Genomic DNA, 21,896 nt, shown 5'->3' on the forward strand with positions numbered 1-21,896 from the left:
AACTTCTGTCTGCCTAGATCTAGTCTGATACCAAGGCCTCCTGAAATGTTTTTTAATTAAATTTGAAATTTTAGTGTAGACAAATGATCTTTATAGATGATTTTTTTCCCAGTGATTTGAATTGTCAACATTTGACAGCAATTACTTTTCAGGTTAGAGCCTCATGGAGGCCTAGCTTTCACTCTCCCTCTAAATACACTTTTTATACTAGTTTATAGTCCTAAAACACATATAATTCTAAATTTTTGTATTTGTTTTTGTTTTTGCTTTTTTTTGCAGTACGAGGGCCTCTCACTGCTGTGGCCTCTCCCGTTGCGGAGCACAGGCTCCGGACACACAGGCTCAGTGGCCATGGCTCATGGGCCCAGCCTCTCCGCGGCATGTGGGATCTTCCCGGACCAGGGCACAAACCCGTGTCCCCTGCATTGGCAGGCGGACTCTCAAGCACTGCACCACCAGCCCTAATTCTTAATTTTGAGATGCTGTTTTTATAGTAATAATTATGGCTCCATTATTTGAATTTTTTTCAATATGAAAAAGGCAAGATTTGGGGGCACACTTACTAAGTGCTCTAAATTATAAAGTCACTAATATGCTTTTTAATACAGAGAAACATTTAGAATTATCAAATACAGAAAATAGGTATATACTCTAGCTTTTCTTTGATACTTTGCATAATTGTGTTAAAAATCGTACTTTTACAGACTATTGAAAGACATGGGAGGAAAGTAATGACATAATGTTTAATGAAAAGATCAAGACAGCTTCTTGGTGATACTAGTTCTTAACAAGCTTCTTCCTACTGCCCTCCACCACTCAACCTGAACAAAGTAGTAAGGGTTAGGGTTAGGGTGCTTAAAAAGCTTTATACATTTCAACACTACTTATTGTTTTGTGTTTTTCTTTAATGTTACAAAACTAACAAAAAAGAGAACTTCCTTACCTTGGTAAAATAGAGTACAATTCAGCCATAAAAAAGAAGGAAATCCTGCCTTTTGTGACAACATGGATGGAATTCGCAGACATTATGCTAGGTGAAATAAGTCAGACAGAGAAAGACAAATACTGTATGTTGTCAGTTATATGTGGAATCTGAAAATGTCTGAATTGAATTCAGACATTGAGAGTAGAATGATGGTCACCAGGGACTTGGGGGTGGGGAAAATGGAGAGACGTTTCTCAAATAATACAAATTTCCAGCTATAAGATAAATGAGTTCTAGGGAATCTAAAGTACAGCATGGTGATCATAATTAACAATATTGTATTATATACTTGAAAGTTGTTAAGAGAATAGATCTTAAATGTTATCAACAAAAGAAGTGGTAATCATGTGAGGGGATAGAAGTACTAACTAACTTTATTGTGGTAATTATTTCACAATATATACATGTATCAAGTCATTATGGTGTACACCTTAAACTTACATATGTTATATGTCAATAATATCTCAGTAAAGCTGGAGAAAAACTCCCTGTGGAGTCTTTTCTCTTTAGTCCTCTTTCCTTCCAATTGGAGGCAATTTCTGGACCATGGCACAAGGAGGACAAGCCAAACTGGTAGTATTGCTGAGTTGAGGTGGCAGAGATAGGTGTTCAAAACAGCAGAGACAGATAGAATTGGGGGGAAAAAAGGAGAGACTCCATAGAGAAGGAGCCCCACAAGTCTTTGGTTAAATATGTGCATGTGAAGGGTGAAACTCCACAAGGCCAGGCAGAAACAAGTTCTAAGTAAAGAACAAATTACTAAAGAATTGTAAGCCAAACAATTCCCAGAGTGCACACATGGCTTGGAATTGTTCAAATTCCATCCACCTAGAATGGAGAAACCTCACTTGAATACAAACTATAGAAGGTTCACAACCCAGCAGTAGTGCTAAATTTTTCCTAGGGTAAAGGCTACTCTAGATTTGTGATTTAAAAGTCTTTAAAAAAAAAAGGCTTAAAGGGGTCAATCTGATCTGGAAGTAACTTAACTACCACCCATAACAAAATCCAAGAGTCCTTAAAGGAAGATAACAAAATCAAGCACTCAACAAAGTAAAACTCACAATTATTAAACAGGTGAAGATGCAAGAAAATGTGACCCATAATAATAAGAAAAATATCATACAATAGACATAGATCCAGAAATGATAAACATGATGGAATTAACAGACCAAGATTTTAAAACAGATTTTGTAAATATGCTGAATCTGACCAAAGAGTTAAACAAAAATATAAACATAATGATGAGATATATGAAAGATATAAAATAGAACCAAATGGAAATTTTGAAGATGTAAAATATATATGGAAAAATATTTTCCACTCAATTTAACTAATAGCATATTAGATACTATAGAAGAAAACATTAGCGATCTTGAAGACTTAGCAGTAGACACTATCCATAGTAAATCACAAAAAAGCAAAAAAAGACTGAAAAAAATGACAGCCTCAGAGACTTGTGGATAATATCAAGCAATATAATATATAGTAATTGAAATATTTGAAGAAATAATGACAAAATTTTTCAAATTTTAATAACCATAAGCCCAAAGATCCAAAAAACTCAACAAAACTCAAACAAAATCAACATGAATTAAAGCATACCAAGAAATATAATAATAATAATTTCTAAAATCCAGTGATGATTCAAAATTTTAAAAGCAGCCAAAGGAAAAAACCTACATTATATTGAGAGAAACAAAAATAAAGATGACATAGACTTCTTGTCTGAAACTATGCCAGCCAGAAAACAATGAAACAGTACCTTTAAAGTACTGAAGGGAAATACTGTCAATTTAGACTAGTATATCTACCAAACTAGCCTTCAAAACTAAAGATAAAATAAACTTTCTCAGGTAACCAAAAGCTGAGGGAGGGAATTTAACATCAGCAAAACTACACTATAAGGAATGATAAAAAAGTTTTTCTGACAAAAACAAATAAGCAAACAACAACAACAAAACCTGATGGAAACTTGGATCTACACAGAGGAATTTAAAAAAACTAAAAATCATAAAAATATAGGGAAATACAAAAGAATTTCCCCTCATTTAAAAATTACTTAAAAGAAAATTGACTGTTTAAAACAAAAATAATAAAAATGTATTCTACAGTTTATAACACATATATAAGATACTAACAAAATTTTATATTATACATGAAGTGATATAATATCATTTTAATATAAACTGTGATAAGATAAAGATCCATAGGGCAAACCCTAGCAACTATAATAAAATTAAAAGGTAGTGAAAATAAGTTAATAATAAATATAAAATAGTATGTTTATTTATTTATTTATTTATTTTTAATAATATACTTTAAAATACTCAATCCAAAATAATTCAGGAAATGAAAGAAAGAAAAAAAAGAAGGAAGGAGCAAATAAAAGGATGGTAGATTTAAATTCAACCACACTGATAATTATATTAAATATAAATAACCTTGACTCCAATTAAAACACAATGCAGAGCTTGTCAGATTAGATAACAAAATAAGACCCAACTGTAAGTCATTTACCAAAAAATACTCTTTAAATATAATGATACAGGGCTTCCCTGGCGGTGCAGTGGTTGAGAATCTGCCTGCCAATACAGGGGACATGGGTTCGAGCCCTGGTCTGGGAGGATCCCATATGCCTCGGAGCAACTGGGCCCGTGAGCCACAACTACTGAGCCTGCACGTCTGAAGCCTGTGCTCTGCAACAACAGAGGCCACGACAGTGAGAGGCCTGTGCACTGCGATGAAGAGTGGCCCCCACTCGCTGCAACTAGAGAAAGCCCTTGCACAGAAACAAAGACCCAACGCAACCAAAAATAATTAAATAAATAAATTATTTAAATATAATGATACAGATAGTTTAAAAGTAAAATAATTGGAAAGCTATATACATCTAAAACTAACATAAGAGAACTTTAATGGACCAGGAACACTCCCACCTTAGGACCAGTGAACTGAATGGACCCTCCCCCTGGGGCACTTTCTCACACTTGTCCACAGGACTGATTCCCTCACCTTCTTCACATTATCACTCAAGTGTCATCATCTCAATGGAGCCTACCTAGACTCCCCTATTTCAGATTGCCACTCAAATCACCCTCCCTCTCAGCACTCTAAATCACCCTTTATCCTCCTATTTTTCCTTCCGTTCCAGGACTCTATTACCTTCAATGCATACAATTTATCAAGCTTACTCCTTACTGTCTGTCTCTCTCGCATTAGAATGTAAGCTCTTTAAGAGTTGGGATCTTTGTTTGTTCCTCACTGTATCCAGAAAACTTAGAATATTACCTGGCACCTAGTCAACATTCAGTGTACACTGGTTGTTGAATTATCTTACGTCACTAGGTAAGACTGTGGCTGACCCCTTTGATTTCAGGTCTCTTGATACCTTATCTTGTGCTTTTCTAGCTGCCTTGCTATAAGTCGATAGAGTAATGGAACATTCCAAGAAAAGCTCATTGAAACTGGGTCTTCATTAACTGAAGTCTGATGTACTGAACAAATAAAGTATCATTCTACTATATTCTGTGACTATGGCTTGGATTTAGATTGGATATACATAGTCTCAGAGGACCAGACTAGAGAATATTGCTGAAGTTAAAGTGAATTAGATTATAGCTCGGTATAAACAACACTATCTAGTAATGACAGCTGTTCAAAGATGAAGTGGATGGCTGTAAAACAACTTTGATTTCCATTCACTTAAGGTGTTCAAGTAAAGGATAGGAAGTGATTTGGTAAGAAATCCAAACATCAAATGTGTAACATGGCCAGAAATGTCTTCCTGGGAAATCTACATATGGATCAGTCCTACATTACCTTGGCTTTTCCAAGACTATTTTGCTCCTAGTTTTGTAGAAGTTATTAAGAAATTCATGAAAATGAGTTTAGACTTTTCAAGCTGTGCTAACAGGAGTAAAATGAAGTGAGATTTTATTTTATTTATTTTTAAGTGAGATTTTAGTTAGTATCCCTCTTCTGACCCATTACCACTCTACTTCTACCCACCTCCCTTCCCCTAACCTACAATGTGACACCCTTACCACTGTCGTATATTGTTGTATTGGTAAACAGTAATTTCCTCTTCAAATTACAGGCTGAGGTCTTCCCCGGTGGTGCAGTGGTTGAAAATCCGCCTGCCAATGCAGGGGACACGGGTTCAATCCCTGGTCCGGGAAGATCCCACATGCTGCAGAGCAACTAAACTCATGAGCCACAACTACTGAGCCCACGTGCTGCAACTACTGAAGCCTTTACACCTAGAGCCCGTGCTCCACAATGAGAGAAGCCACTGCAATGAGAAGCCCACGCACTGCTACGAAGAGTAGCCCCCACTTGCTGCAACTAGAGAAATCCCGTGCACAGCAATGAAGATCCAACACAGCCCAAAATTAATTAATTAATTAATTAAATTTTAAAAAATTAAATTACAGGCTGATTTCCTAAAGTGATTGAATTGGACTTTTATTCAAGTCAATTCACTTTGCTTGAATAACCTTAATGAAGAGGAATTATTTCCAGTGGTGTGCTGTAAAATGCTGAACAACTAGTTCTCAGAAAAAAAAAAATTAATTCCATTTTATAGTAATTCAGCAATGTAAGTAATCCCACTATGGCTGATATCAAGATACCAGCGTCATGTCACTGAATGTAGAATTGGGAAGTGCTGCCATTAGTTTTCCATTGCTGCCATTAAAACATTAGCACAGGGACTTCCCTGGTGGCACAGTGGTTAAGAATCCACCTCCCAATGCAAGGAACACAGGTTCATTCCCTGGTCTGGGAAGATCCCACATGCCACGGAGCAACTAAGCCCATGCGCCACAACTACTGAGCCTGCACTCTAGAGCCCACAAGCCACAACTACTGAGCCCAGATGCCACAACTACTGAAGCCTGCATGCCTAGAGTCCATGCTCCACAACAAGAGAAGCCACCAAAATGTGAAGCCCATGCACCACAACCAAGAGTAACCCTCAGTTGCCACAACTACAGAAAGCCTGTGCACAGCAACAAAGACCCAACACAGCCAAAACAAAACAAAACATTAGCACAAACTTAGTGGCTCAAAACAACACATGTTTATTACCTTAAAGTTCTGTACATTGGGAGTCTGACCTATGGCTCACCAAGTTAAAATCAAGGTGTCATCAAAGCTTCATTCTTTTCTGCAATCTCTAGGGGAGAATCTGTTCCTTTGCCTTTTCCAGCCTCTGTAGGCTATCCACTTTCTTTGGTCAATGGTCCCCTTCCTCTATCTTCAAAGCCAGCAATGGAGGGTCAAGTCTTTTCCACAGCACATCTCTCTGACCTTCTTTCCATCATCACTCTCTGACACTCAACCAGGAAAGGTTCTCCATTTTTAAGAATTCATGTGATTAGATTGGACCCACTGGGTAATCCAAGATAATCTCTCCATCTCAAGGTCCTTTACATTAATTGCATCTGCAAATTTTATTTTGCTTATTACTGTGTAAGGTAACATATTCACAGGTTCCAGGGATTATCATGTGAACATCTTTGGAGGTCCATTATTCTGCCAACACTGGAGGAGATGCTAAGATTAGTTTCATGAGTCAATAAGCACTGGCTCCAGAACACCACTGAATTAATTCCTATCTATGTTCCCATATTTTTAAGATACATCACACAGTAACTTGATCAGTTTTCTCTTTTTGTCTCAACTATGAAGTATGCAGTCATTGAGATTTAAATATTTGCACAAAGCCAAATGGCAAAAAAGAAGAAGAAAGCCAAGTCAACTGCACAGCTGAAAATTAAAAACATGCTATAGCAATCTGAATTGCCTTACTTGTCAATTCTCACACTGACATTTCAAGTCACATGGGAAGATTAATTTACAGTACTTCAGCCACCACTAGCATGTATTAATGCAAATGTATCACAGAATAATAAAATAATTCTATAAATATAAGCACAAAATTCAAAAGTTCATCTATCACCACTTTCATATAGTTAAATGAATTTTGTAGTCAGCTATCTTGCATGCAAAATGATATACAAAATAATTGGATTCTTGCTTTTAATATATTCACCTTATACTACTACTATTATGAATAATAATAATAATAAATTACCATCCCAAGAACGAAGTGGTGGTATACACTTTTCTGACATTCTGTTCTTAAGTTTCGGCATTCTAAATCCAAAGCTATCTGGACTAATTGGACAAGTACAGCATCAGAAACTAGAAATTATAGATACTCATCCTTTGCTTTTCTTTGACTTGCTGTGCAATCTTTTTCCAGGTTACTTAATTCTTTATAATGCAGATAATTTACCCATAAAATAAAATAAGCATAGCAATATTCATGTGCTAAATAACTAGACACTATACTTTGAAAGCTAAAACAAGATCCTTTGCATAGTAAATTACTTTGAAAGCTAAAATAAGACCCTTTGCATAGTAAATAATTTACTATGTAAATTATTTACATAGTAAATGCTATATATGACATCCCAGTGCCCTGAGGACATTTATCATTCTTAGGTGACTTGTGATCACTAGTATATAGGGATGTTAGGCTCTACATAGGCATTTCCACGTGAAGCTCAGTTACCTCTAACTCATCAGGAGTAAACACACTCTTGTGTTGGACATAAGTTATTTCATCTGCTCAGCATCTCCTCCTTCAGTGAACCTCAACTCCAGCATGTATTTCTAACAGCTATAGGAATGCACATTACAACATGTCCAGAAATCAATAAGAGCAAATAAATTCTCTTTTTTTTCAGCTTGCTAAGCTAAGATTGCCATTGAAAATGTTCCTCCTGCCATGAAAAGGAGAGCATTGCACCAACACTTGCACCAACACAGAAACAGAACTGGAGTAAAGCAGAGGAGGCACACATGCTAAGGGTTCAGTTCTCATTATTCAAGTGCTGGTTCCTACAGGAGCTATCCCAATACCTTTCCTAGATATATGTTTTCTAGATATATAAATAAATACATCTTTCTTTGAGTTAAGATTCTAATCAACTAAGCTCCAATATAAAATAAAAATAGTTTTTAAAAAAGAAAAAAAAGTTAGTTTCTGCCACTTAAAACCAAGACTTGCAACTAATTCATCTGGTCTGAGGGAGAAATTGGTCTAAAAAAGAAACTGCTTACCCTCACAGGTAGACATTTTGACTTTCTTTTAAGAATATAATAAAGGAAGCACCTGTATAAGACATCAAAAATGAAGTAAGGTTTTTTTTGTTGTTAACTTCGTGCAAAATCAATGTCACAAAATGTGAAGGGTGTGTGATTTTACCCAACCTGCAAGCTAACAAATTATCCTGCCATGGTTGCTGGCAGAGACATGACACTCCTGGATGAGAAACAAAGGTGAGTTTGTTACTCACATCCATAACAGTAGCTGGAATATCAGCATTTTTTTAAGTTCCCCAAGCCCCAGTTCCCACAGAGTAAATTGACACTGACATGTATACTGGTTGTGTTACAGGAGAGAAGGGAACTCAAACTTTTATAATGAGCAGTAAGCCTGCCAGACCTTTGGTCCCAGAAAGAGACATCATTTTTCTTTTATCAGATACTAAACAAACTCACCCTTTGCTCCATAACGAGATACTATATCTTGCAAGGCTGGTCCCTACAAACATCCTTGACAAGATACTCTGAAACAAAGGTACTCAGTGCCTCTACTCCCAAGACCTGCAGAAATTCAAGAGACCCATGGAGAATTGTGGCTCAGTAATCAATAGAGAAAGAAGTATTCAAATATTTATTGAGCGGTTAACTTTTTCCTACTATGAAGACTCTTATATTGCCCTTCTAAACTTATCATAGCTTCAGTGTTTAGAGCTATTGTAAAACACAGGATTGTTTTATTTTTAAGATTGATTATTTAAGAATAGAGTTCATGTAATCATGAGCACTTGTATTTCCAGAGCACAAATAGAATATTGTCCTTCAAGGACATATCACTCCTGACCTTCAAGATGGTGGAGGAGTAAGACATGGAGATCACCTTGCTCCCCACAAATAAATCAAAAATATATCTAACTATGGAACAATTCCTACAGAACACCTACTGAAAACTGGCAGAAGACCTCAGGCTTCCCAAAAGGCAAGAAACTCCCCACATACATAGTCGTGAGGTTAAGAGGGTCTTAGTGTTCTGGCCAGGTGTCAGGCCTGAGCCTCTGAGGTGGGAGAGCCGAGTTTATGACATTAGACTACAAGAAGCCTCCCAGCCCCATGTAATATCGATCAGTGAGAGCTCTCCCAGAGATCTCCATCTCAATGTTAAGACCCAGCTCCACTCAACACCCAGCAAGCTCCAGTGCTGGACACCCTATGCCAAACAAATAGCAAGACAGGAACATAACCACATCCACTAGCAGAGAGGCTACTAAAATCATAAAAAGTTCACAGACACCCCAAAACACAATACCAGACATGATCCTGCCCACCAGAAAGACAAGGCTGTCCACCAGCTTCATCCACCAGAATACAGGCACCAGTCACCTCCACCAGGAAGCCTACACAGCTCACTGAAGTAAACTTACACACTGTAGGCAGACACACAAAAAAAAAGGGAACTATGGACTCACAGCCTGCACAAAGGAGACCCCAAACACAGTAAGTTAAGTAAAATGGGAAGACAGAGAAATGCACAGCAGATGAAGGAATAAGGTAAAACCCCACCAGACCAAACAAATGAAGAGGAAATAGACAGTATACCTGAAAAAGAATTCAGAGTAATGAGAGTAAAGATGATCCAAAACCTTGGAAATAGAATGGAGAAAATACAAGAAACATTTAACAAGGAACTACAAGAACTAGAGACCAAACAAACAATGATGAACAACAAAATAAAGGAAATTAAAAATACTCTAGAAGGAACTAATAGCAGAATAACTGAGGCAGAAGAACTGATAAGTGACATGGAAGATAAAAGAGTGGAAATAACCACCACAGAGCAGAAAAAAGAAAAAATAATGAAAAGAATTGAGGATCATCTCAGAGACCTCTGGGATAACATTAAATGCATAAACTTTTGAATTATAGGGGTTCCAGAAGAAGAAGAGAAAAATAAAGGGACTGAGAAAATATTTGAAGAGATTATAGTTGAAAACTTCCCTAATTTGGGAAAGGAAATAGTCAATCAAGTCCAGGAAGCTCAGAGAGTCCATACAGGATAAATCCAAGGAGAAACATGCCAAGACACATATTACTCAAACTATCAAAATTTAAATACAAAGAAAAAGTATTAAAAGCAGCAAGGGAAAAGCAATAAATAACATACAAGGGAACCCCCATAAGGTTAACAGCTGATCTTTCAGCAGAAACTCTGCAAAACAGAAGGGAGTGGCAGGACATATTTAAAGTGATGAAAAGACAAAACCTACAACCAAGATCACCTAGGAAGGATCTCATTCAGATTCAACAGAGAAATTAAAACTTTACAAACAAGCAAAAGCTAAGAGGATTCAGCACCACCAAACCAGCTTTACAACAAATGATAAAGGAACGTCTCTAGGCAGGAAACACAAGAGAAGGGAAAGACCTACAATAACAAACGTAAAACAATTAAGAAAATGGTAATAGGAACATACATATTGATAATTACCTTAAATATAAATGGATTAAATGCTCCAACCAAAAAACATAGAATGGATACAAAAACAAGACCCATATATATGTTGTCTACAAGAGACCCACTTCAGACCTAGGGACACATACAGACTGAAAGTAAGGGGATGGAAAAAGATATATGATGCAAAAGGAAAGCAAAAGAAAGATGGAGGAGACCAATATATCTCATATCAGACATAACAGACTTTAAAATAAAGACTATTACAAGAGACAAAGAAGGACACTACATAATGATGAAGGGATCAATCCAAGAAGAAGATAGAACAATTGTAAATATTTATGCACCCAACATAGGAGCACCACAATAAAAAAGGCAAATGCTAACAGCCATAAAAGGGGAAATAGACAGTAACATAATTATAGAAGGGGACTTTGACTCCCCACTATCACCAATGGAGAGATAATCCAAAATGAAAATATATAAGGAAACACAAGCTTTAAATGACATGTTAAACATGGTGGACTTAATGGATATTTATAGGACATTCCATCCAAAAACAGCAAAATATACTTTCTTCTCAACTGCTCATGGAACATTTTCCAGGATAGATCATATCTTGGGTCACAAATCAAGCCTAGGTAAATTTAAGAAAATTGAAATTGTATCAAGTACCTTTTCTGACCACAATGCTATAAGACTAGATATCAATTACAGGAAAAAAACTGTAAAAAATACACACATGGAGGCTAAATGATATGCTAGAAAATAACCAAGAGATCACTGAAGAAATCAAAGAGGAAATCAAAAAATACTTAGAAAAAAATGACAATGAAAACACGACAACCCAAAACCTATGGGATGCAGCAAAAGCAGTTCTAAGAGGGAAGTTTATAGCAATACAATCCTACCTCAAAAAACAAGAAAAATGTCAAATAAACCAGCTAAAGCAAAAAGAGAAAGAAGAAGAACAACAACAAAAAAAAACCCAAAGTTAGCAGGAGGAAAGAAATCATAATGATCAGATCAGGAATGAATGAAAAGGAAATGAAGGAAACAATAACAAAGATCAATAAAACTAACAGCTCGTTGTTTGAGAAGATAAACAAAACTGACAAACCATTAGCCAGACTCATCAAGAAAAAAAGGGAGAAAGGCTTCCCTGGTGGCACAGTGGTTGAGAGTCTGCCTGCCAATGCAGGGGACGCGGGTTCGTGCCCCAGTCCGGGAAGATCCCACATGCAGTGGAGTGGCTGGGCCCTTGAGCCATGGCTGCTGAGCCTGCGCGTCCAGAGACTGTGCTCCACAATGGGAGAGGCCACAACAGAGAGAGGCCCGCGTACCACAAAAAAAAAAAAAAAAAAAAGGAAAAAAAGAAAAAAAGGGAGAAGACTCAAATCAATAGAATTAGAAATGAAAAAGGAGAAGTAACAACTGACACTACAGAAATACAAAGGATCATGAGAGATTACTACAAGCAACTCTATGCCAATAAAATAGACAACCTGGAAGAAATGGACAAATTCTTAGAAATGCACAACCTTCTGAGACTGAACCAGGAAGAAATGGAAAATATGAACAGACCAATCACAAGCACTGAAATTGAAACTGTGATTTAAAATCTTCCAACAAACAAAAGCCCAGGACCAGATGGCTTCACAGGCGAATGCTATAAAACATTTAGAGAAGAGCTAACACCTCACCTTCTCAAACTCCTCCAAAATACAACAGAAGGAGGAAGACTCCCAAACTCATTCTATGAGGCCAACATCACCCTGATACCAAAACCAAACAAAGATGTCACAAAGATAGAAAACTACAGGCCAATATCACTGATGAACATAGATGCAAAAATCCTCAACAATATACTAGCAAGCAGAATCCAACACCACATTAAAAGGATCATACACCATGATCAAGTGGGGTTTATCCCAGGAATGCCAGGATTCTTTCATATACGCAAATCAATCAATGTGATACATCATATTAACAAATTGAAAGATAAAAACTATATGATAATCTCAATAGATGCAGAGAAAACTTTCAACAAAATTAAACACTGATTTATGATAAAAACCCTCCAGAAAGTAGGCATAGAGGGAACTTACCTCAACATAATAAAGGCCACATATGACAAATCCACAGCCAACATCATTCTCAATGGTAAAAATCTGAAACAATTTCCACTAAGATCAGGAACAAGACAAGGTTGCCCACTCTCACTGCTATTACTCAACACAGTTTTAGAAGTTTTAGCCACAGCAATTGGAGATGAAAAGGAAATAAAAGGAATCCAAATTGGAAAAGAAGTAAAACTGTCACTGTTTTCAGATGACATGATACTATACATAGAGAATCCTAAAGATGCTACCAGAAAACTACTAGAGCTAATCAATGAATTTGGTAAAGTAGCAGGATACAAAATTAATGCAGAGAAATCTCTTGCATTCCTATACAATAATGATGAAAATATGAAAAAATATTATGGAAGCACTCCCATTTACCATTGCAACAAAAAAATAAAATACCTAGGAATAAACCTACCTAAGGAGACAAAAGACCTGTATGCAGAAAACTATAAGACACTGATGAAAGAAATCAAGATGATACAAACAGATGGAGAGATGTACCATGTTCTTGGATTGGAAGAATAAACATTGTGAAAATGACTATACTATCCAAAGCAATCTACAGATTTGATACAATCCCTATCAAACTACCAAGGGTATTTTTCACAGAACTAGAAAAATATTTTTCACAATTTGTATGGAAACACAAAAGACCCTGAATAGCCAAAGAAAGCTTGAGAAAGAAAAATGGAGCTGGAGGAACCAGGCTCCTTGACTTCAGATTATACTACAAAGCTACAGTAATCAAGACAGTATGGTACTGGTACAAAAATAGAAATATAGATCAATGGAACAAGATAGAAAGCCCAGAGATAAACCCATGCACATATGGTCACCTTATCATTGATAAAGGAGGCAAGAATATACAATGGAGAAAAGACAGCCTTTTCAATAAGTGGTGATGTGAAAACTGGACAGCTACGTGTCAAAGAATGAAATTAGAAAACTTCCTAACACCATAAACAAATGTAAACTCAAAATGCATTAAAAACCTAAATGTATGGGCAGACACTATCAAACTCTTAGAGGAAAACATAGGCAGAACACTCTATGACATAAATCACAGCAAGATCCTTTTTGACCCACCTCCAAGAGAAATGGAAATAAAAACAAAAATAAGCAAATAGGACCTAGTGAAACTTAAAAGGTTTTGCACAGCAAAGGAAACCATAAACAAGATGAAGAGACAACCCTCAGAATGGGGGAAAATATTTGCAAACAAAGCAATTGACAAAGGATTAATCTCCAAAATATACAAGCAGCTCATGAAGCTCAATATCAAATAAAACAGACAACCCAATCCAAAAGTGAGCAGAAGATCTAAATAGACATTTCTCCAAAGAAGATATACAGATTGCCAACAAACACATGAAAGGATGCTCAACATCACTAATCATTAGAGAAATTAAAATCAAAACTACAATGAGGTATTACCTTGCACCAGCCAGAATGGCTATCATCAGGAAATCTACAGGGCTTCACTGGTGGCACAGTGGTTGAGAGTCTGCCTGCCGATACAGGGGACATGGGTTCGTGTCCTGGCTGAGCCTGCGTATCCGGACCCTGTGCTCCGCAACGGGAGAGGCCACACAGTGAGAGGCCCGCGTACAGCAAAAAAAAAAAAAAAAAAAAAAAAAAAAAAAAAAGAAATCTACAAACACTAAATTCTGGAGAGAGTGTAGAGAAAAGGGAACCCTCTTGCACTGCTGGTGGGAATGTAAATTGATACAGCCACTATGGAGAACGGTATGGAGGTTCCTTAAAAATCTAAAAATAGAACTACCATACAACCCAGCAATCCCACTACTGAGCATATACCCTGAGAAAACCATAATTCAAAAAAGTCATGTGCCACAATGTTCATTGCAGCACTATTTACAATAGCCAGGGCATGGAAGCAACCTAAGTGTCCATCGACAGATGAATGGGTAAAGAAGATGTGGCACAAATATACCATGGAATATTACTCAGCCATAAAAAGAAATGAAATTGAGTTGTTTGTAGTGAGGTGGATGGACCTAGAGTCTGTCATATAGAGTGAAGTAAATCAGATAGAGAAAAACAAATACTGTATGCTAACACATATATATGGAATCTTAAAAAAAAAATGGTTCTGAAGAACCTAGAGGCAGGACAGGAATAAAGATGCAGATGTAGAGAATGGACTTGAGGGCACAGGGAGGGAGAAGGGTAAACTGGGACGAAGTGAGAGAGTGGCATGGACATATATACACTACCAAATGTAAAACAGATAGCTAGTGGGAAGCAACCGCATAGCATAGGGAGATCAGCTTGGTGCTTTGTAACCACCTAGAGGGGTGCAATATGGAGGGTGGGAGGGAGACGCAAGAGGGAGGGGATATGAGGATATATGTATATGTATATCTTATTCACTTTGCTACAGCAGAAACTAACACAACATGTAAAGCAATTATACTCCAATAAAGATGTTAAAAAAAAATAAAGGACATATCACTCCTATAACAGATTAACTGATAATGAGGGACGGGATTTTTTCTGAAAAAGAGCATCTCTCTACTAGATATTGAAAGGAGACCAATTTTATTAGGTAAGTGAAGTGATTCCAAAAAAGACATGAACACTGATAGTGCTAGACACTATTTGCCTATCGAGGTGATTTATAAACCCCATTAAAATTCCAATTGTTGAAACTGTGAGAAAAAAAGAATGTTTCTAAGGTAGAGGCATAGGGGTGGGCGAAGATGGGAGGGAGGATTTCTATTGCTCTCTGTCATAGTCTTTCTTTTAACCTGGTCTTCTCTCTCTGCTTATATCACCAGAATATTAGAAAAAAATTGTTGACACAGAGAAACACAGTTGTCAGGCTTTGGGGTGACCTCTCCATTTCACAAAATTATAACCAAAAAGTCTTACAATGACCTTGAGGAAGCACCATGATCTGCATCTACCCATCCCCTACCTCTCTGGCTTCATTCCAGCCCAGCCCCAGTGACATCTTTACTTTTCCTTGAAAACACAAGGCATATTCTTGCCTTATAGCCTTGGCACTATTTTTACTTATGCCTGAATTACTGTTCCCCCAGACAACTACACAGGCAACCCCCACTTCTGTAAATCTTTGAGCAAATGTTACTTTCTTGTCGAGACCTACTCTTACCACCCAATTTAATCGCTATTGTTTCCCCCCACCCTCACACTCTTGCTCCTCTTTACTGGCTATATGTTTTTCTTTTTTGTTAATTTTTATTTGATATTGGACTATAGTTGATTTACAATATTGTATTAGTTTCAGGTGTACAGCAAAGTGATTTAGTTACACATATACATATATCTGTTCTTTTTCAAAGTCTTTTCCCATTTAGATTATTACAGAGTATTGAGCAGAGTTTCCTGTGCTATACAGTATGTCCTTGTTGGTTATCTATTTTATTTTATTTTTTTAAATTAATTAATTAATTTATTTATTTTTGGCTGCATTGGGTCTTCGTTACTGTGTGCGGGCTTTCTCTCGTTGTTGTGACTGGGGGCTACTCTTTGTTGCAGTGCACAGGCTTCTCATTGCAGTGGCTTCTCTTGTAGTGGAGTATGGGCTCTAGGCATGTGAGATTCAGTAGTTGTGGCACATAGGCTCAGTTGTTGTGGCTCGTGGGCTCTAGAGCGCAGGCTCAGTAGTTGTGGTGCATGGGCTTAGTTGCTCCACCACATGTGGGATCTTCCTGTATCTGTGCTCGAACCCATGTCCCCTGCATTGGCAGGCAGATTCTTAACCACTGTGCCACCAGGGAAGTCCCTGGTTATTTATTTTAAATATAGTAATGTGTATATGTCAATCCCAAACTCCCAATTTTTTCTTTCTTTTTCCATAGCACTTATCACCTTCTAATATGCCATATAATTTATTATTTTAATGTATGTATTGTTGGCTTTCTGTCTCCTCTCATTACGATATAAGCTACATAAGGACAGGGATCTTCTCTGTTTTGTTTTGTTCATTAGTGTACTTCAAGCCTCTAGACTACGTCTACTACATACTGAGCACTCAAATTTACTGAATGATGAAGAGATGAATGTAGATTCATTCATTAGCTTTAACTCTTCATGTATCCCAACACATACGAGCTGTAGGAACTCACACAAGTGAATTGCCTTTCTGAATAAAATGGGGACAGTTGTACCTGATTCACTGGACAGTTTCATGAATTAAGTGGGATTATGTATTTAAGGCATTGAGCACACTGTCTGGCATAGAATAAAAATGCACTATTAGCCACAAACATAAAAAAAATAAGCAAATTTGAATCCTAATTCAAGACTGCCGAATTCCATTCGGGACAAAACATTTCCAGATCTCTCTCCTGAGTTGTAACTGATAGCTCAGAGCCTCCAAATTGTGCAAGATATTTTTTCCCAAAGTATTACCATGCTACAACTTATAGACCTGAATTTTACAACATTCTAACTTACCATTTCTTCTCTGAAAGAATTTTGTGTCATCTTCAAACTTGGAGATCTCATCATTCATTTATTTTTCTTCCAGATCATTAAAAGGAAAAAAATCTTAAATAAGCCATCCCAACACTAATTCCTAGAGTTTGATTATTTTCACTTATCCTTATAGAAAAGTAATCATTTATTACTTTTTCTTGTTCAATTCACAGACAGACAAACTTGGAATTCAGTCTTGCCAAGGACTGTCCCTAACTTCTGGCCTTTCTAGGGAAAGAGGCAGCTTTGGGACAAGATTTCAAACTCATTTCTGCTTCACCATTTACAAGCCTGAGCTTCCTATAGATAACAGGGGACCTCAGAATAACATACCAGTAGACTTTGGCCCCCTGGGGTAGTTAATGAGCTTGTAAAGCACTCTAAGAACTTGAATCATGTCCTAGACATGCAGTGCTCTAAAAAACACTAATGCAATAGAACATAATTTGAAAACAGTTATAGAAACAATAAAGGTAAAAATAGCATGCTCTGAATTGACTATAGGAACGCCAAAGGAATGCAGGATAAAGAACCAAAAGAAAACATGAACTATAAGGAAGGATTAGCTCCCTGTCCTTTAGTTCTGCAGAGGTAGTTGTGGGGCCTTGAATTCTCCCCCTTTTTTAGTCAAGACACTAACACAAAATAGCTTCATCTGAAAGAGACAATGTATTGAAATGAGACAGGCATATCTTATGGAAGCCAAGGGTAATGGAGCCTCTTAAAGGGCTGAAACTAGTAACTGGAAAGCTTTCAGAAGCCAAGAAAGTGTTTGTTCTCTCAGTCTCTCACCTCTCTTTACACCCACGTTATTATTTCCTCTGTGCCTCCTAGCTGCCCCTACTTCTCAGTAGGCAAAGATGGCTGCCCTGAGCTTCCTGGTTTACATCACTTCACTTTCAGCCACTGCAGAAACTAACACGCTGCCTCTGAATCCAGGGGTCAAACTCCTGTGACAGAGAATTGAAGTGGCCCAGCCTGGGTTAGGTGTATTAATCTTCCCTTCCTTCCCCTCATCTGCCTCTTCCAATCCACCGTGGCCCAATCAAACCTGGCTGACTTGAGGAGGATGTCAGCGTACTTCTGACGGTATGTGATGGTATTGACTTCTGAGGGATTAGGGCTACTGGAAGCCGTACAATTATTCAGAAGTTTTCTACTCCTCCATCCTCACCCCAAACCTGAGGGACTCTGTGGTCCTTTGAACTCTTTCCCCATAAGCTCTCTGAGGGCCTCATCGTGGGAAGGAAGGATGACTGTTTTCAAGTCCAGAGTTAGGATTTCCACAGCTCCTTCTTCCAAATTCTTAGCTACACTCTGCCCATATTATAGCTGGGTCTTATTCATACCCTGAACCTCTTGCTTCAAGTTGTGGCATTGAAGGAGGCTGGCACTATTTCCCTTTTCTCTAGCTTGTAGAGAAAATTTCAGGTAAAAAGAGACAGGGACTATACCAGCCACTGAGTATACAAAAGGACTAAAATATGGTCACTCCCTTTCATTAGGAGAGGGAAGAAAATAAGAACCAAAAAATTGCAAAACAATGTAAAAAGCAGGATCGTGGTGAGAAACCTGACAGCACAAAAGAGGGAAGCACCAAATCATGCTAAAACTTTTATTTTAAAAAGGCATTATCCTTAGAAAGCAGCAAAAGGAAAGCAGCAGTTGTTGGTATTTTGTAGATAAAATATAAAAACGTTCAAACGAGCAAAATTAAATGTAATTAAATAAAATGGCCTCTTTAGAATGTGACTTCTGACTACAAGGTTGAATTTTCTCTTTGCATATTAAAGAACCCTGTGGAAAAGAAAACAATTAAGACTTAGCCTTGTAGCTTTTTTTTTTTTTTTTTTTGGTCTCAAGCAGCAGGCCTTCTCCCCACCCCCACCCGAGCCCCCCACCACCCCGGCCTAAGCAGCTACCATGGCCGAGGTCCCCGGCGCGGTGTTGTCCCAGGCGGGTTGAGTATGAAAGCAGTAATTTGAAAAAATATATGTACACCTCTGTTCATCATGGCATTATTCACCATATGCAAGGTATGGAAGCAGCAGAAGTGTCCATCAGGGGGTGGATGAATGGATAAAGAAGATGTGGTATCTTTCAGATGAAGGCATCGAAGCACGCACAAGTTCTCCTGACAAAGTCAATATAAATGACATCATCCTGATTGCTCTCAATACAGACTTGAGAACAATTGGCAAGAAATTCCTCCCCAGTGACATCAATGGTGGAAAAGTGGAAAAGCTTGAAGGTCCATGTGTTTTGCAAATTCAAAAAATTCGCAATGTTGCTGCACCAAAGGATAATGAAGAATCTCAGGCTGCCCCAAGAATGCTGCGTTTGCAGATGACTGATAGTCATATAAGTTGTACAACAGTAGAATTTAGTTACATGTCAAAATCAAAAATAAGCCTGAACACACCACCTGGAACTAAAGTTAAGCTTTCAGGCATTGTGGACATAAAAAATGGATTCCTGCTCTTGAATGATTCTAACACCACAGTTCTTGGTGGTGAAGTAGAACACCTTATTGAGAAATGGGAGTTACAGAGAAGCTTGTCAAAACACAATAGAAGCAATATTGGAACCGAAGGTGGACCACCTCCTTTTGTGCCTTTTGGACAGAAGTGTGTATCTCATGTCCAAGTGGATAGCAGAGAACTTGATCGAAGAAAGACATTACAAGTTACATTGCCTGTCAAACCTCCAAATGATAATGATGAATTTGAAAAGCAAAAGACTGCTGCTATTGCAGAAGTTGCAAAGAGCAAAGAAACCAAGACATATGGAGGAGGTGGTGGTGGTGCTAGAAGTAATCTCAACATGAGTGCTGCTGGCAACCGAAAGAGGGAGATTTTACAGAAAAAAAAGTCAAACAAATCAGAGGGAGAACATGAAGGTGTCTATAGAGAACTGGTTGATGAGAAGGCTCTGAGGCACATAACAGAAATGGGCTTTAGTAAAGAAGCATCAAGGCAAGCTCTCATGGATAATGGCAACAACTTAGAAGCAGCACTGAATGTACTTCTTAACAGCAATAAACAGAAACCTGTTATGGGTCCACCTCTGAGAGGTAAAGGAAAAGGCAGGGGGCAAATAAGATCTGAAGATGAAGAGGAACTGGGAAATGCAAGGCCATCAGCACCAAGCACATTATTTGACTTCTTGGAATCTAAAATGGGGACTTTGAGTGTGGAAGAACCTAAATCACAGCCACAGCAGCTTCATCAAGGACAACACAGATTGTCAAATACTGAGCAAAATGGAGTAAAAGATAATAATCAACCAAGATATCTTCCTCGAAATGATACCAGACAGCCAAGAAATGAAAACCCTCCTCGTTTTCAAAGAGACATCCAAAATTCAAAGTCAATTTTAGAAGGCAGTGGATTACCTAGAAACAGAGGTTCTGAAAGACCAAGTACTTCTTCAGGATCTGAAGTATGGGCTGAAGAGAGAATCAAGTGTGACAGACCATATTCTAGATATGATAGAACTAAAGATACTTCATACCCTTTAAGTTCCCAGCACAATGATGCTGCATTTTAAAAAAGGGATAATTCTATGCAAAGCAAATCAGGAAAAGTCCTATCCTATGCAGAGGCAAAAGAAAATCCACTTCCTCAAGAATCCATAGATTATAATAATCAAAAACGTGGGAAAAGAGAAAGCCAAACAGCAAATCCTGATCATTTTTATGATAGGAAACCACGAACAATAAATAATGAAGCTTTTAGTGGTGTAAAAATTGAAAAACATTTTAATGTAAATGCTGATTACCAGAATCCTGTCCAAACGAATACTTTCATTGGTGTTCCAAATGGAGAGACAGAAATGCCACTGAAGGGAAGGCGAGTAGGACCTATTAAGCCAGCAGGACCCATCACAGCTACACCATATGATGATAAAATATTTTACAATAGTGGGCCCAAAAGAAGATCTGGGCCAATTAAACCAGAAAAAGTACTGGAATCATCTATTCCTATGGAGTATGCAAAACTGTGGAAACCTGGAGATGAATGTTTAGCACTTTATTGGGAAGACAACAAGTTTTACCGAGCAGAAGTTGAAGCTCTTTATTCTTCAGGTATGACAGCAGTTGTTAAATTCATTGATTATGGAAACTATGAAGAGGTGCTACTAAGCAACATCAGGCCCATTCAGACAGAGGCATGGGTACGTGATCCAAATTCTGTACAAAGGCATAAGCTGTTTTGAAGGAAATACATAGCTCTAAAGGTTAGTCATAGTAATACGAAATTTGCCAGTGGAAAAATATTTTGAATTTGCTTAAAACTGGCTACTCCTAAAGTAAGATTTTAATTTAATAATTACAGTGAACTACAGTAAAACTGAATGCATTGCAATTGCTTCTCTTGTATAATGTTTTGTTATATTATGCTTTGGAAATAGGTGCCCTTATTTATATGTTGGCAAAAAATGTGTATATGTTTTTATGGGTTCTTATGCATATTTTGTTCTTTCTGAGTTTGTTACTTTAAATTTGACTAAATTATGTCCAGCAGTTGTCAAATTTAAGTCTCTGTTGGATACATGTATATTCTTTATTATTTTAGTTACATGTAAAATTAAGAAAAACACTTTAAATTATATATGAACTCATACTCTATTTACTACACGTATATTTATATATGTATATGTGCAGATTAAATTTAAATATCTTTGTTTAATAATTATTTGAGTAATTTTGTTGCCAAATGTTATGTCAAAGCTGTGATGATTTTGTTGA

General features: G+C 37.3%; 1 protein-coding gene across 1 annotated transcript; it reads left to right on the forward strand.

Annotated features, from left to right (window-relative positions):
* The first annotated feature begins 19,069 nt into the window (after positions 1 to 19,069).
* LOC132487431 (tudor domain-containing protein 3-like) lies at positions 19,070 to 21,370 on the forward strand. Its single transcript, XM_060095111.1, is given in 2 exon segments — positions 19,070 to 19,111; positions 19,235 to 21,370. Coding segments are annotated over 2 exon segments (2,172 nt in total). The 3' UTR covers positions 21,365 to 21,370.
* Positions 21,371 to 21,896: the final 526 nt, after the last annotated feature.

The sequence above is a fragment of the Mesoplodon densirostris genome, chromosome 1 (assembly GCF_025265405.1).
Source record: "Mesoplodon densirostris isolate mMesDen1 chromosome 1, mMesDen1 primary haplotype, whole genome shotgun sequence".
In the NCBI taxonomy this organism is placed as follows: Eukaryota; Metazoa; Chordata; class Mammalia; order Artiodactyla; family Ziphiidae; genus Mesoplodon; species Mesoplodon densirostris.